Source organism: Hyperolius riggenbachi, chromosome 6 (genome assembly GCF_040937935.1).
Source record: "Hyperolius riggenbachi isolate aHypRig1 chromosome 6, aHypRig1.pri, whole genome shotgun sequence".
Taxonomy (NCBI): domain Eukaryota; kingdom Metazoa; phylum Chordata; class Amphibia; order Anura; family Hyperoliidae; genus Hyperolius; species Hyperolius riggenbachi.
Genome location: NC_090651.1, coordinates 87,611,616 through 87,629,774, shown reverse-complemented (window position 1 = coordinate 87,629,774; position 18,159 = coordinate 87,611,616). Strand labels below are relative to the sequence as shown.

Genomic DNA, 18,159 nt, shown 5'->3' with positions numbered 1-18,159 from the left:
TTTATATGCAGCAACTCCTCTTTCATGTTCAGTTGCCCTCTTGGGCTGCAGCCTTCCAAGGCCCGGGCCTTTGTGACCTTTCCAGAAATCCATCCCTGCTGACGGTAAGGTAAGTATGTAATACTCTTTTGCAGGTACATCATGTGTTTATTTTAAATCATTTTACTCGGTTTAGGTTCACTTTAAGGCTCATGCAGGAAAGTCAGAGAGGCGCAGCATAGCTCATCGCTATATGTAGGCCTATTCTGTATGGGTGACAAGTTGTATTTGCTCTTTGGATCTTCTGGAGCTGTCACTCACACCCAGCATGGGCTATAACAAAATGGGCATCAGCTGTCAAGCAATGCACAGGTATATGCCTCTGTGCATGCTAATGCTCATTAGCGAGCTTGGCTGCATTTTGCCGAATGACAGCTATGTTCATCCACGAGGATAAAGAGAGGTTGTCACGCATGTACTTACACATGTAGATGTCCTAAGCATCCGCAAGACACAGCTTATGTAATGTAGTTCTAATTAAATGTAATTCCTGGCAGAATTCCAGGCAAAAAATACTTTTCACTTTTTACCTCGAGTTCTACGAGTATTTTATAAACATGAGTCGCACCAGGATCACGGTGGTTTCCATAAAATTGGTTCTCAGCAGAGTTTCTGTCAGCCTGGAGATTCATGTTTTCTCCTTGGAGAATTTGTTCCGGCCTCAAACTGAGTTCCCAAGTCTCAGATCTCCCCTTAGAGGGTTGAGGAGCTGAGCAGAGTGTGATGGTGGCAACGCTTCAACTCCACTCCTCTCTCATTCAGATGCTCGGCATCATGGGAGATTTACAGTGTTTTGAGGTAGCGGATGTAATTTGTGGTTTTTGAAAAATAGATTGGACTTGATTTGCAAGAGTTGGAAAACAAAAGTACAAACCGGGAGTAGATCTTTTAAACATTTTTGGAAGTTGTCTATTCTGTGGTGATTAAAAGTTTCCAACCCTTATGTATCAGAAAATGGCATAAGCTTCTAAAAGGTCACTAATTCATCAGTTTTCACTATATTCTGATATAATCCCATATTTTCTGATATGCCAATCAATTCCAGAGATGCTATAAATATTTACTCCAAGTTTGCCTGATTACTCAAGTTCTCAACAAACAGAGCAAATTAACCCTGTAGGCCTCAATGTTTTAAACTTTCACAAGATTGTAAACTTTATAAATAAAACTCCTTTTCTGCCCCCATGAAGCAAAAAGGACTAAAAATATTGTAAATTATTCTTAACACAATAGTTTATCACTTTTCTTATACTCCTATTAGCTCTTTTCGCTAGAGTTGGCGTTAGAACGTGCACACATTAAATTTTGGTTGGCAAATGGCTGGCCAATTTTGCCACCGCCATATATTATGCCAATGTAGCCAACAGATTTTGAATGCTATGAAAAGATTATGTAGGTAAGATTTCAAACTACATGGTAGTGTAACATTTGCCAATGATTAGCCAATCAAAATTGGATGGATGTACCAGGTTTAAAGGATACCTTAGTGCAACATAAAATTAAAAACAGGGGATGCAGGCATGTTTAGTGAGATCTCCACCACTCCCCCCGTTCTCCTCCATCCCCCTCCGGAACAGCCTAATGACCCCCCTGAATCTACTTCCTGGTGGGTGGTTGCGGCAAGCGCTGTTAGGCGACTCCCATCCTTGTTCGCACACCCGTGGCCATGAGTGCTCTGAGCAGGCACACTATGTAGTTGTGACGTCACAACTTTTTAATTTTATGTTGCGCTAAGGTATCCTTTAAGTGAACTCCTCCGACCCTGTCCATGGGTCCAGTGCTGAATGGTACTGAAGTGTAGTGTTCGGTTGTGAATGAGAACATCAACACTACTTTTTACTTGCTAGGAACTAAAAAAAGGCTTTTTGTTAGATAAGATGAAAACTCATCTCATTATTATTATTATTATTATTATTATTGATTTATAAAGCGCCAACATATTCCGTGGCGCTGTACAAAGTGAGAGAAAAGAGAACGTTTATTGCACCTAGTGTATAAGCAGGAGTTGATTCAAATATTGGGCATGCATCACCTCTATTAGAATTAGCATTGTTTCTATTGAAATTTATCTGGCAACAAGGTATTTTGTAGGGCACCCTTTACACTCTTACATCAAGTGGGTGGGTTGGAAGGAAGATAAAATAGTTTGATAAGGGTCAGGTTTACCGATAGACAAAGTAGGCAAGTGACTACAGTTTGCTGGTGCTAAAATGAATGAATGTATTTAGGCTGAGATGAATCCTCTAAACCGCAAAAGTCACTCGCAAAATCTCATCCACCAAAAAACACCACGTGAGCAAGTCAAATACTGCTGGTCGGGTTCTTTTACTCTTGTTAATGACTCACTAGCTCCTAAGTTCTGACAGACCTAGTCACGCCTTCGGAATGTAAGCTCCCCCGTCACCTCTCTGGCAAGTCTCCTCCTCCTCTGCTTGATATCAACCAAACGAGTCCAGTATTCTCAAAAACTATAAATGGCTTTCAATAATGTAAAACCAAGCAGTATTTATTGCACAAAGTCACTATAAAAACAACACTTGGAGGCAGATTGGTAAGTGGCTCACAAGTGGGACTAGGCGTCAGTCCCGGGTAGCCATTCCCTAACTCAGCCACTCTTTCCAGTCCCACTGCTATATAAAAAACTCCTCCCTCCTCCAATCCCTCTCTGATGATACTCCGATCAGAGAAGAATCGATTATTTTGCCACATCAGGTTGCAATCTATGGTGTGTATTTGCTGGATGTCGGAAAAAATAGCATGCACAGGGAGCGCACAGCAACTTTTCTGGTACTTCTGACAGATAGTACTCATTTTGCTATCAGTGTGGCCCACGCTAGGTAATATAGTGCACAGTGCCCTGGCAAAGCACTGATTACCTAGGTAACGCAGGTCATGCTAACTGGGCAACACATGCTACCTTACTGTCGGAAATTATGGTAAAATTGCCATGATGTACTTTTGTGAAGTATGTGTGTGGCTACCATAAAGTTCAGACACACAGGGGGCAAAAATCATCATATGAAATGAACAATGAACGACTCATCCTTCAGATATCATGCAGTAGATAAAGAATAAATGAACAATCTGTACCGATTGTAATGCATTTGGAACGACAGTCATGACAGAACACTATGGTAGTTACTTGTTAATAGTCAGCGATGCGTACAGAGCTACGAACGATTATCAAGCTGTGTGTCCAAGAATTCGACGGCGCTTCACCTAGATCCACCATCATTTAATAATCTGAATGTTTTGCATATTGTCCGTGGTCTTTTAAACACATTCACATTACATTGCGTTGATACTTTGAAAGATAGATTGTGAAATGATCTTTTAAGGTAGCCATATATCTAGTGATGATGGGCAGATTCGACCAAGAGACAAATCTCTCTCTAATCGAATCTGATTAGAGAGAGATCTGTTGGCTGCCCATACACCACAGGGCGATTACCAATCAATTTCATGCAGAAATTGTTCCGGAATCGGCCACGTGGACAGCGCCCGGTGCCAGCGAAGGACAATCAGCAGCCACGGACAGCTAATGTATAGTGTATTGAACACCTGGGGGTACATTGCACATTAGGAGGGACAGCGCCGAAGGTTTTGTTGAGTTCGTTACTCATCCGGATATCGCTCACCGAATTTTGCTCCTAAATTAGTCGCATTGTTGATCGGGCATGAACTTGGTGGCACCGATTTTCATCCGAGTAAAATAATTGAATCCTATGGTCAATAGGCCGCCAAGTCGCTTGGTATGGCCACCATTATTGATCATTTTACACAATCTATCTTTTGGTTTGTAAGCCGTAACAACTCTGTGTACAAACGCTGATTTTTTTTACTGTAGATTATGTAAAACCAGCATCGAACAAATCTTGGCTAGTGCTGTAGATAGCTCTATGAATCATGTTGCGGGAGTCAGTAATTCTGGAATGGCTGTCACACCGGAATTGTCTGTTCTTAGCTCTATCTCAAATGCCCTATCTCATTAATCCTGCTATCAGATGATGCGGCAGCATTGACAATGCTCTGTCTGCCTCTATTGTAAACATTCTTTTGGATAAACCTCAGAGGGTACACTGTTTACACTGCCACTATTGAAAGACTAAAAGGCAGCTTCCAATGCATATCAAGCAGCTGCTCACAAGACATATCTGCTCTTTATTAGCAGTGGCAGTAAATTCACCCGGAACATGGAACCGAGCTGAAGTAGTCTGACAAATGGAACTGCTCTCATTTATTTCAGGAACTTCACCATAAGCTGGAGGAAGCTTTGCTGAGAAATATGATAAAGCTGTAATACTGAATGACATGACAGTTAAGTGCTGCCTCAGTAGTAAAACTCTTTTGGAATTAAACAGATTGGAAGAATAGCTTGCAGTGCCGGTATTGCACACTAGAGGGTCACAAGGCTTGATGTGAATGGGAACGTTTTTTTTTTAAGGGTTTTACTATAGAGGACCACTTACCTCATTGTCCTCTCATGCTCTGTGCCTATTTCACTGCTCTTTCTGCAGCCTGACCCCCAAAATCCCTGTTTTTTTAATTTGACCAGTTCGTTGAATATTTCAACACGAGAGAGGAGGCAGAGCTTATTTCCCCTGCTCTGTCACTCCTCCGTGATACGCGGCCATCTCCTCCCCTTTCTCCACCTTTCTGAGTCGCGTTCACAATGATGCGCGGCTCCCCTGCTCTTACTCCAAGAGCGAGCATCGCTGCAGCCAGATCCTGATGCGCGGCTCCCTGCTATCACAGAGCACGCTCAGTGACGATACAGGCAGCGCTCATGGCCGCGCACCCAAAATCTCTTTCTCTCGCGCTATTTTATCGGAGCTTGAGAGTAAGAGGCATGAGAAAGGAAGAGACTGCCAACCCGAAAGACAAAGCCAAAGGTCGGCTTGGAATTATAAACCATCGATCTGGGCCAATATTTACCGATCCAGGGGGGGGAGCTGCGAAAAAATATTTTAAATTTGCAACACATCCATGTTATTTAAAAAAAATGATTCCCAATGGCTTTAATTTAGACATATATTGAATACACATACTATATACTGCCTTGGAAAAGGTGGATAGATATAATGGTGGTTTCACAAAACTGATTTAATCAATTACTTCACCTTACCTATTTGTTACTTCAACTGGAAGGATAATGCATGAGATAAACAAATAAGGGAGGTTATTTACAAAACTGATCTCATGAAATAATCTCACTTTATTTAGTAAAGGGAGGCAATACACTACTCGACTTGGTCATACATTACTTGAGTTGGTCATGCACTACTCGACTTGGTCATCCACTACTCGACTTGGTCATCCACTACTCGACTTGGTCATGCACTACTCGTCTTGGTAATACACTATTCGACTTAGTCATACACTTCTCGTCTTAGTCATACACTACTTGTCTTTGTCATACATTATTCGATTTGGTCATACACTACTCGACTTGGTCATGCACAACTTGACTTGTTCATACACTACTCGTCTTGGTCATACACTTCGACTTGGTCATACACTTTGACTTGGTCATACACTACTCATCTTGGTCATACACTACTAGTCTTGGTCATACACTATTCAACTTGGTTATACACAACTCGTCTTGGTCATAGACTATTTCGACTTGGTCATACACTACTCGACTAGGTCATACACTACTCGACTTGGTTATACACTATTCGACTTGGCCATACACTACTCATCTTGGTCATACACTACTCATCTTGGTCATACACTACTCGACTTGGTCATGCACTACTTGACTTGTTCATACACTACTCGTCTTGGTCATACACTTCGACTTGGTCATACACTACTCATCTTGGTCATACAGTACTAGTCTTGGTCATACACTATTCAACATGGTTATACACTACTCGTCTTGGTCATAGACTATTTTGACTTGGTCACACACTACTCGACTTGGTCATACACTACTCGACTTGGTTATACACTATTCGACTTGGCCATACACTACTCATCTTGGTCATACACTACTCATCTTGGTCATACACTACTCGACTTGGTCATGCACTACTTGACTTGTTCATACACTACTCGTCTTGGTCATACACTTCGACTTGGTCAAACACTACTCATCTTGGTCATACACTACTAGTCTTGATCATACACTATTCAACTTGGTCATACACTACTCATCTTGGTCATACACTACTAGTCTTGATCATACACTACTCAACTTGGTCATACACTACTTGACTTGGTTATACACTATTCGACTTGGCCATACACTACTCATCTTGGTCATACACTACTCATCTTGGTCATACACTATTCAACTTGGTTGGTCATACACTATTCGACTTGGTCATACACTACTCGTCTTTGTAATACATTATTCGACTTGTTCATACACTACTCGACTTGGTCATGCACTACTTGACTTGGTCATACACTACTCGTCTTGGTCATACACTACTTGACTTGGCGGGTTATCAGAAGAAAATCAGTGCCCCCAAGAGCATGTCGATCAACGATGCAACCAATTTTGGGCAGAAATTGGTTGCATCTATTGATCGGACATGCTGCAAGATGTCGGGTCGTTGTGGTAGATCAGGTGTGCAGTGGTAATGGCAAGCAATATCAGAACTAGCAACAAACACAACGAATTCCCCGGTGCTGTCCCCCTTGTGTATAAATGTAGCCCCCTTGTGAATGCATTGATACATTACCTGTCCTATGTCAGGACACACAACCTCTGTATTCCATTTGCAGCCTCTTCTTCCATATGCAGCAATTTCTCTTCCATGCCCAACCACCCCATGGCCAGCTGCCACCCAAGGCCCGGGTTTTGGTGGCCTTTCCAGAAATCTGGCCTTGATGCCGCCCAAAACAAGTAGACATGCGATTCGGAAAGCAATGCTATTGGAAGAATAGGCAGCGTTTTCTTGCTCCTATCACTGCAGGAAATCGCTGCGGATTCCGCACAAGTGGAAATAGGCCCTTATTGTTTGCTTCATTGGCATTGGGGAAAGTTGCGAATGGCTCCATGCAATCTGTAAAGTATTGTGTAATATGTCAGCAGCGTTATACAGATACAGGAAATTGATAAATGCGATATCTCTTCTGTTCTTTTGTGTCATCTGTTCTTTTTGTACATTAAAAAAAGGCACGCAGCTTAGAGCGTAACAACATGAAGAGTGTTGCTTTCTGCAGACTTGCGGTGATTTTTGCCTGCATGCTGTTAAGGTGTCAGAGCTGGCTGAGTCCTGGTATCCAGCAGTGAGACATCTCACTTCTACTGTTTCCCGCACAGGCACTTCCTAAAATATAAACCCCCCATATTGTACATCTGTCTCCAGCTCATCTGTGACTGTTGCATCAGCGGATTATTTGCATGTGTAACTTTTTGTTCCTCCAACTTGTTATAACGAGATGAGAAATATGTGAACTCCTCAAACTCTAATTAGTTCTAAAAACGATATTTTATTTTAGTGTTATTTCAAATCATTATTCGAGATTAGTGTCTGATCCTGTGCATCTTTTAATAAAAACTGAGAGAATATGAAAGGAGAGTAGATATTAGGTAAATCAGATATAGATCATTTCACACATTTATTATACAGCATATTAACACAGTTTGTTATATCTGAGCCAGTGACATCACCTTTGCCCTTACTGTGTAATATTCCTACCCCTCTTCCGGTAGGCTTAAGTGGTTAAAGTCCATTAAATGACCCTCTGGGGTAGCCGTACCACGTGTTGAATGAGAACCTAGATTCTATACTGAGTTTCCAGTTGGAGCTGGCAAAGAATCTAGATAAAAGAAGAGTGCTCAATTGTGTGTTATCTTTTTTAGTATTAAATTAACCAATAAAATTGCTCTTATGGACAGTGGTCTATTCGGAGCATAAAATTTGGGCCACAAATCACTTCCTTCTTCTGAGAACACTGTGGCCGGCCCAGCAACGTGGATGTCAAGAGCAGGGAAATCCGTACCAGACAGGCTGGGGTGAAGCATGGCACCTCTCAACATGCTGGGGATGCCATTACACATTTTGGCATTGCTAGACCTTTGTCAGATCATGACTGAGCGTTCCTCTTTTATCTAGATTTTTTTCACTGCCATCCCACAGTAGTTGGAGTTGCAGAATTGATTGTGCTGTTGGTAACTCATCTGTTGGATTAAAGTTCTTTATCAAACAGACATTTTTCCTTCATGTGTCAATTAAATATTTTACACAGACAAAAATCCTGGTACTGGCTTACACCTGAGTGCAAGTTCCTCCTGTCAGTTCAAAGAGCCAATGACATGTAGGCTGGAGTTTTGGATGAAGTAATTAGAGCATAGTGCCATCTCATTACGGATCTTATTTGCTGGGTAAACTAGTAGAATCTAAGATAGTCATATACTACTGTATAAAATCTTGATTGTATAATCCTGTTCAAGTGGGATAAACTCTGACATAACATTCAATAAAAATGTGTTTGCCTACTTTTTATTACCCATGCAGTTATCATATTGGCTTTTGTGCAGAAGTAATATTGTCTGCCTACAACCTACAAATTCCCAAAGTACAGTTTATCTGCTCTGAAAGTTGCCATTGCATTTTATTAAAATGAGTCTAGTGATCACTTCTCAGCTCTTTCTGCTTCTCTGCTCAGTAGAGCTCAGTTTCATCAGTTTGTTAATGTTTACTAAATGTATCTGACTAAGGAATGTAAACAAAAGCTAATGTTATCGCCTCTTCGGATGCAGCCAGAATCTGCTCACTGAAGTAAGGAGCTTTCCACTGAAGAACAAAGTCCTGTGTTTAACTGCTTAAATGCTGTTCTGCCACAGTTGTTTTTTTTTTTCGTTGTAGTAGATATTATACTGTAAATAATCTTTCAGAGCAACGAGGAAATGCTGAGTTTCATACCACTTCAAAGATTCAAGCAATAATTCCATCACTTCAGGGATTGTGTGCTATTCCAAACATAAATCCAAGTAAATTTGTATCTACAGGAAACACCCCTTCAGATGAATCGGAGGAGCGAGAGAAAGAACCAAAAGTGCTGACCTTCCCTGAATACATCAACAGTCTGCTAGACACCGGTACCAGGCGGCTTGTACAAGGCCTGCGGATGGAATGCCAGAGCCATGGTCGCTGCTCCTCCTACTGTCAACTCTGCCACGTCACTTCCAGCCCCGACGCTCCACCGGAACCTGTTCTTCTGGAAGTCACAAAAGCCTTGCCCATATACGATCTGGTCACAAACAACAATGCCACCCAACAGGTAGGCTTTACTTACATGAAAGCATTGAAGGAAAGGAGTTCATTCATACATTTTATCTCTTGAATTACCTCACTTTACTTATTTTTCACCTTAACTACAAGAAGAGAGTGTTTATGAAATAAAGATACGAACAGATACTGGACGTGTGAGTTAAATGAGTAAGTGTAAAAAAGGGTATCAATCTAATTAAATGAACCCGCCCCTAAGTTAGGTTTGTAAACTGTGTGGGTTTTTCAGCAGCAAGCATTTACCTCAGAGCCGGGACAAGGTCCTCCAGCACCCAAGGCTGAGACACCAAAGTGCGCCCCTCCATCCCTGCCACCCGAGCCATCAAACACTGATTGCTATTAGACTAGGAGGCGCCACAGGGCCCACAACCTCCCCAACACCTTAATATCTAGTTATCTGGCTTGCAGTCACTGCCATGTATCCCCTTTTCTTATTTCTTTCTGCTTCAAACACAATTAGGAATGACAACTGAATGAATTCTGCGCCCCCTCCTACACTGCGCCCTGAGGCTGGAGCCTCTCCAGCCTATGCCTCGGCCCGGCCCTGATTTACCTACTTACCTAAGCCCCCACCCTAAATGGAAGCCTCCATCTTCTCTAGCTTGGTGCCGCAGCTTAACAACAATATCCGCATTGTCCCCAGCAGCCATGATGCATGCTGGGAGATGTAGTTCACTGATGCGATTACATCTTCCAGCCAGGATAGGTGCTATATCTTTTTCAGACCGTAATTCTGTGGCACCTAGCAAGAGAAGATGGATGCCTCTATATAGGCAGAGAGCTATGAAGCAGCCCACCGTAGCTAAGTCAATTATTATTATTATTATTTAGTATTTATATAGCACGGACATCTTCCGCAGCGCTGTACAGAGTATATTGTGCAGTCACTTAATGCTCATTATTCGTTTCCCAGACATCATGATGATTGTGGCAAGTTACCCAAAAAGTCCTCCTTTCCTATATGCTTGTTCCAGGGCACTTATACCATAAATATTCAGCCCAGGGACAAACATGCTAGGAAAATATCAACTCAAATAAATATAAGCAATGGAAGGTTTCCTATCTCTATCATGTTAGGATTTCTGCATGGCCATATGACATCAACACTGCATGAAACTATTCTTACTAAATACAAGCATTGACAAACAGAGTGATTAATAACATTTTCATTTAATGAGATATTTCTAATTTGTGTGTGAATCGCTGTGACAATGCAGATTGACATGTTTTGTATGAAGTGCTAGATTCTGTGTGGAAATATTTGGTTATGTCTTCACCTATCTGCCTGTTTGTAACTGTAAAGTGTCACATCTAAGAGACACAGCAGAATTCCGCATTGACACTTGTATCTTACAAAGAAAACGTGTCAGCAGCATCTAGAAAGTGACAGTGCATGTTAAAGAGGAACTTTAACTTAGGATTAAACCTCATCCCAATCAATAGCTGCTATCGGTTTACCACAAGAAATATACTGTACACCTATTCTCAAATGGATCATCGGGGGTTCTGTATGGCTGATATTGTGGTGAAACCACTCCCACAGTGTGATGTCATGACCATGGTACTGAGAGTTTGCTGTCTGTGAATCTCATTGCATTGTGGGAAATAATAGCTTTTTCCAACTGCCAAGCAAGCAGTATCTCCCTCTGCGCATAGAACTCTCAGTAACAAACATTTCGCACAGATCACTTGGCTGAACTAAAGATGTCAACACTAGTGATAAGTTTCAGAATATAGATCAGGGGGAGAGGAAAGATTTTACAATGGCCAAACACTGACTAAATAATCTATAAATGTATATTGTAAAAAATAATTAATTTTATGCATTATGTTATTTTCACTACAGTTCCTCTTTAAGTGCAGGTACCAAAACCTCAAAGCAAGGCAAGCTTTAAACCCAGGTTCAGTTAGGCTCCACCATAGATTTAGTGATCAACATTGTCAAAAAGACGCTATTTGGAGTCAGCTGCAATGTTTGGGCAACAACACTTGGTTGCTGTATAGCTTATCACAGGGCGTAACAGTAGCCCCTGCCCCCGCGATGGTTCCAGCAGATGTGGGACCCTCTTCCCTCTCCCCTCTCCTCACTCGCATGCAGAGTAGTTGTAATGCTGGGGGGGGGGGGTCATACTTTCTGACCACCCAGCGCAACAAGGCTAAGAGCTGGATAATGGAAGAAGTTACACAGACTGCCCAGAGCAACTGCAGCTCTGGGCTTCCGATATCGCTACAAATAAAACACAATGGCAACGCAGTGCGATGTTTCGCTGCCTTAGTTCGCACTGTGCTGCCTTAGCGATAACAAGCATTCAGACAGGTAGAAGACAGGACTATAGGTTGGAGTGTAACTAGTAGCAACCGCAGCTCACAGTCACGTCCACAGAAGTAGAGCAAGCTGGCTAACAACAGTCACCAGCAAGCATCCACCCAGGCAAGACTACAGGATAGAACATAACTAATAGCAACTGCAGCCTATAGTTACGTTCCCAGAAACTAGAGTAGCAGGAATACTACAGTCACCAACGTGGTGATGGCAGAATCCAAGCTATCTGGATAATGGACTTCACTGATCCACCGCATATGCAGCGCACGTCCATCAAGCATGGAATTAGGCAATACACAATAATAAGAAAAATAACAAACGGCTCAACTAACGGATAAATATATATTAGCAAGTCTGCATATATATTTATCAAGAACTAGCTAAAGCACAAGTAATAAGGTCGCATAGAACTACAATAACAGAACTATACAGAGTAACAAGGTGCCCAGTAGATCAGCGTACTGACCGCTATGACGGGCGGGGTATGAAATGGGAGGCAGACTTTTATGCTGGCATCAGCCAATGGATGCAGGTATGCAAATCTCCACACAGCTGAATGGTAATCACTCAATCCTGAGCTGGCTTGATTACTATTTGCTAGCTGGCTGTGAATGCAAAGGACCCCTATAAGAAATACATGCAGTATTATGTAACAACATGCATGCAGGAAATCCAGGGCTATCCGGCCGCAGCTCAGCTGCAACAAGCAATTGGTGGAATGATGACAGCATCCTGAGCTGCCCAGAACTGCAGAGCGATTGCAAATGACAATGAGACTTATTGCGAAGAATGCACAACCGAATACAAGCAGATAAGCCAGAACTGTCCGTTTGCAGCTCCACTGCAACGGACAGAATACGCTACAGGAGGGATCCTTACAGTAGTGCAGGGATCGGGAGCAATAAAAACCTGCTCCGGCACTGTGGATCGCCTCCATGCTTCACAGCTGCACCCTCTCTCTGCTGTTATTCGCCGGCTCCTTGTCATGTAAGGCATGTGATCGGGAGCCAGAGGATGGCAGCAGAGTGTGTGCAGCTGTGATGCATGGAGGAGATACACCACACTGGAGCAAGCATTACTCTCTGGCTTCATGCACTTGTCTGCATGGCATGAGAAAGTGGTGGTGGATTTTTTTGTGAGATTTTTGCAGGTAGGGCTAGGTGCTTCTTTTCAAGAGTGATAGTGTTTTGTAGATGTGGGAGGGACAGGCGCAGAGTCTAAGCAGAAAAGCTTACACTCACCTGTCATCTCTTCGCTGTCAGGCTCTCCTCCTTGTCTCTTCTCTTCCGGTGCTCTGTAACAAGTGCTAGAGGCCAAACACTAGAGGCACAGTGGCAGGAGCCTTACGTGACCAATAGTGGCCTCCAGTGCCAGGGGCACTGGGAGTGAAAAGACGGGGGAGCGCCCCAGCAGTGGAGAGAGGACATGCGCCAGCAGACAGGTGAGTGTAAGCTTTGTTGCGTACACCGCACATCACTCATGGTAAAATCACCTCCACCTCCTGACCCACTGCCAATTGAGCTAAATCTACCAACCAACAAGATCAGCCAAATCAATCGATTTTGGGTAAAAATTTATCGTTCGAGAATCGTTTGTAGCAGAATCATTAGAGAATCATTCTAGCAGATCTGATCCAATGATTTAATAGGCCAGGTATCGATGAAAAAAATCGACCAGTGTATGGCCACTTTTACACTGCTGGTTGTACACTTTTCATTCTTCCTGATGAGGAAGGAGCTGTAGACATCAAAGAGTTGTTGCAGAAAAGGTCAGTATGGCAATGTTACCGACCTGTACTGAACCTAGTAACGCTAGTTGCCCTGGTAGCGTGATGGGTGTTACCATAGCAATGCGCGTAAACCGTGTACACGGAGTAGAGGAGTAGCACAGCATGCGCTACACTACTGCCGTACTGTGTGTACACTGTTTATGCGTGTTGCTATGGTAGCGCTTGTCACACTGTCGGCGCAGCGCGTGTTACTAGGTTCAGTACAGTCCGGTAACATTGCCGCACGGTGTGTACTATTACCCGCCTTTTCTGCATCAACCATGACATCTCAGCACATTGCCCACAATCACATATATTCTGCTGCCTTGAGCTTGTGGGCAGATGGGTAACTCTGTGCAGGAAGGTGGCCAGACATGTTACTTCAATTTGCCAGGTAGAAAAGTGACGCAGGGATTAGTGAAATACGCACCCTTCATACTCAAGCACTGTGCATATCATCACCAGGAGGAAGATACTGGCTCAGCCGCTAGCAGAAAAATACAGTATGGACAATTAATGTGAATAATAAGGACTAGAAAATGAATGGTTAAAAATATTATCAATGTTAGACTCATAACACAAGCTAGAACACAAAAGGATGTTATTTTATACATAATTTTACATGATTGGCTGCACTTGAAGAGAAATTGAAGCATGACATAAAGACATATGATTATAACCATACACGAACGTCCAAGATATAAAATGATGGAATGCGTATAAGAAAAGGCTGTAAACACTATAACAGCAGAGTTCATGTGGCGATATAAAATGCATACACGATTAAAAGAAAAACTAGCATAGCCATAAAATGTTGCATGATAAAAAAAGATAATAGCACAGAATAATCATAGCAGCATGCTCGGTACACAAAAAGCTTAGAGTAAGATGAATATATCACAATGAGAGGACAAGTGTAAAGGCACATAAGCATTTAAATTAAACTCCAATCATCAAGTGTACAAAAAAAGAAAAAACAAAATAAAAGCAGTCAGTACAGGCAGTAAAAAACATGTAAGGATCACTTAATGCCTTCACCTTGACAACAGTTCTTTTCTTACAAGCTGGCCTATACTAAGGTTACATAACTGTATATGCGAGAAAATAGTTTTAACAAAAAAGAGTAGACTATAAAATGAGTTTGCAGCAAGGAGATAAAGGAATATGTTCCTTATGTTGCTTTTATTGTCAGCCTCATTTTTTAATTTGCAGGCTTTTCTTCCATATTCAGTAATTACTTTCTTTAACCACTTCACGCCAAAGGCGTTTTTACCCTAACGGACAAGAGCGATTTTCACCTTTCATCCCTTTCATTTGCCAATAGCTTAATCACTACTAATCACAATGCAATGATCTATTTCTTGTTTTTTCACCACCAATTGGGCTTTTTGGGGTTGATATTTATTTTCAGTAATGGCTTTATTTTCTATGCATTTAAAAGGGAAAAACAAGGAAAAAATGAAAAAATACACTATTTCTCCAATTTCATCCCCTATAGTTTTAATATAAACACTGCTACTGTGCATAAAACCCACACATCTTATCTGCCTATTTGTCGTCGTTATCACAAGATTTTAATTATGTCCCTAGTACAAAGTGACAATATAGTATTTGGAAATAAAGGTGTATTTTTCTTTGGTGTTTTTTTTTTTTCACTATTTTCACACGCACGTGCACAGGAATGCACGTGCACGCACGGGATTGCGCACAGTGGCAGCAGCACTGTCTGACTTATAAAAACGTCCTGTAGCCATCAAGAGGCTCAAGTCAGCTTGTCATTAAGTGGTTAATATCCTGCCGCCTCCTTAAAGGGAACCAGAGAAGAAACACCCTCATGTATTTTACCCTATATATATCAGTGGGAACATTACAGAGAACACCTACCCTGCTCTCTGTTGCATTCTTCACTGCTCAGCATGCCTGTTATCAGCCCTGATAAAATCCCCGACTGAGCACTGAGTCTGGCTTTGCTCAGCCATCATTGTAGCAGAGTCATTATAGCAGAGCCAGAAGGGGGCCGGCTTGGGCTTGAAAAGACATCAGAGAAGGCAGACTTAGCTATAATGACTCCTGAGCAAAGCCAGACTGAATGCTCAGTCACGGATTTTATCAGGGCTGATAACAAGCAGGCTGAGAAGTGAAAAATGAAACAGAGAGCAGGGTAGGTGTTTTCTCTAATGTTCCCACTGATATATATGGTAAAATACATGAGGGTGCTTCGTCTGTGGTTCACTTTAAGCAGCTGCTGCCCAAGGTCTGGACCTTTGTGGCCTTTCCTGAAATCCAGCCATGCTGGGAGTGGGACTCCTGCAAGTCTTAGCAGGCCCTCATTCCTTCCGTAATATTAAAATGCATTCATGCTCACTCACCTGTGGTATACTCTCTCTAACCTCTGCACCAATGCAGAGGACAGAACATGGCCAAAAAGTCAGGGCTTGGCTGATATTTGGAGTCTGTTGGGACTGACGAGAGATAGTTGTGGAGAAAGAGTGTTGTAGGCATGATGATATAACATGATGATATAACATCCTAAGCTTGTTGTACCTTAAATAGATTCAGTACTATAGACTACTAGTAGTCATACCTGCTATCACTGGTTTATAGCACCCCTATAGCCTGCATTGTACAGTTTCTTGCACGGATGAAGGCCAAAATAGCCTAAAATAGTTTAATAATTTACTCAGTAAAATTAAGAGCTGAAGTATGTAATACCTATGTAATACCCGATTTCCATGGTCTTATATTAATTTTTGCTTTAAAATATAACCTAGGTTTTATTTTCAGGGGATGTCTTATATTTTTTCATGAACAATCTAACCCATTTTTTTTAACAAATAATCATTTCTAAAACTGTATAATCAAATCTAAAACTGTTCCCTATCTAGTTTTAGAAAAAAAATTGCTTACCTTTCAACTTTTTGTACCACAATGAGCTGCTTCCGCGATTTTCAACTATGCTACAAATGATTGTTTTTCAAAAACACGCTTAAACTTTTAAACTTATATTTAAAAAAAGCTTATTTTTACGCTTTGTGTCTCCTCAATTATCATTTGAAAGTTACAATTAGGCACCACCAGGGGGTGTTAAGGTTAGACACCACTGGGGAAAGGGAGGGGTTGGTAAGGTTAGACACCACTGGGGGAAGGGGAGGGGGGTGTTAAGGTTAGGCACCACCAGGGAGTATTAAGGTTAGGTTTCATGGGTGGGGGGGGGCTAAGGTTGGGGACCACCAGGGGGAGTTAAGGTTAGACACCACCAGGGGGGTTAAAGTTAGACACCAACGGGGGAGGTTAAGACTGCGCACCACCGGGGAGGGTTAAGGTTAGGCACCACCGAGGGGGGGGGGGGGGTTAAGTTTGGGGGGACCACCAGGGGGAGTTAAGGTTAGACACCACCAGGAGGGGTTAAGGAGGTTGGGGACCATCAGGGAGGGTTAAGGTTAGACACCACTGGGGGGGTAAAGTTAGGCACCACTGGGTGAGTTAAGGTTAGGCAGTAGGTCATTGCTAAATATTGGTAAATATTACTGATATTTTACCATATGAATGAAGTAGGAAAATATCAGTAAATTAAATGATATTTTATCACTTTTCCTTTTGCCCATTTTACTAAACATAAAAGTAGAGGTTACACGGGAGAATAGTAGACTATCAGAATTTTAAGTAACGATAATTATTATTATCAGACTGTATATGCACACATAAAAAATTACTTGGCAAAAGCATGCCACAGGACAGACCCTCCACCAAGGAAAGAAAACAATTAGGGGCAGGGCCGGCCCGCTCATGAGGCGGGGTGAAACTTTTGCCTCAGGAGGCACTTGTTGGGGGGCGGAAACCGCCCATCTGTGGGTGCGGGGGGGCTGGAGGGGTAGCGGGCAGGAAGGGGGTATTGGGCCCAGTGGTGGGGAGGGGGGGTCGGACCCCCCCCCCCCCCTCCCTCGCCTGGGTCCCCCGATCTTCGCTTCCCCTCCAGCTTTAAATTGTTACGCAGCTGCCGATAGTAAGAGGGACGGGCGGGGATCACTCACCTCTTCCACGTTCCAGCGTGGGCTCCACTGACCTCACTTCCTGCAACGCCGCCCACTGTATTGTAAGTGGGCGGGGTTGCAGGAAGTGACGTCAGTGGAGCGCACGCTGGAATCGGAAGAGGTGAGTGATCCCCGCCCGTCCCTCTTACTATCAGCAGCTGCGTAACAATTTAAAGCTGGAGGGGAAGCGCAGATCGGGGGACCCAGGCGAGGGAGGGGGGGTCCGACCCCCCTCCCCACCGCTGGGCCCAATACCCCCTTCCTGCCCGCTACCCCTCCAGCTCGGCGGCCCCCACACCCACGGCTTGGGGGGGGGGGCGGCGACAATTTTTTCTAAGTTTGCCTCAGGCGGCAAAAAGTCTAGGGCCGGCCCTGATTAGGGGTGCCACATGGATGGAATATCTCACACAGGTCTGATCACAGCCAGGCACATTTTAACTGATCTTCTGCAGAAGCAGCAGCAACGCTCTAATATATCTTAATATAAAAACATAGGGCTTATGTTTGGTGTAGGGCTTATATTATGAGCATCTGGAAAAATACAGAAAAAGTCACACTATTGCTTATTTTCAGGGTAGGTCTTATTTTAAGGGAAACACGGTATGTTGAAAAGGGTGGTATAGATGAGTACCATTACGCTCAAAAATACAGGTTACCAAATCCAAATCCCAAAAAATCGTTATTGGCAGGACCAATATACATTTCGCATGTCAAAGCAAAACTTTAGTGTTAGCATGGGAAGGGGTG

At 42.8% G+C, this 18,159-nt stretch overlaps 1 protein-coding gene across 3 annotated transcripts in view; it reads left to right on the top strand.

The window, feature by feature from the left end:
* ASTN1 (astrotactin 1) overlaps window positions 1-18,159 on the top strand; it is an 842,387-nt gene that overhangs the window by 745,103 nt on the left and 79,125 nt on the right. For all 3 annotated transcript variants that reach the window (XM_068239640.1, XM_068239639.1, XM_068239641.1), the window contains one exon: window positions 9,011-9,282. In XM_068239640.1, coding sequence (XP_068095741.1) covers window positions 9,011-9,282 — 272 coding nt within the window. The remainder of the gene's footprint in view (window positions 1-9,010; window positions 9,283-18,159) is intronic.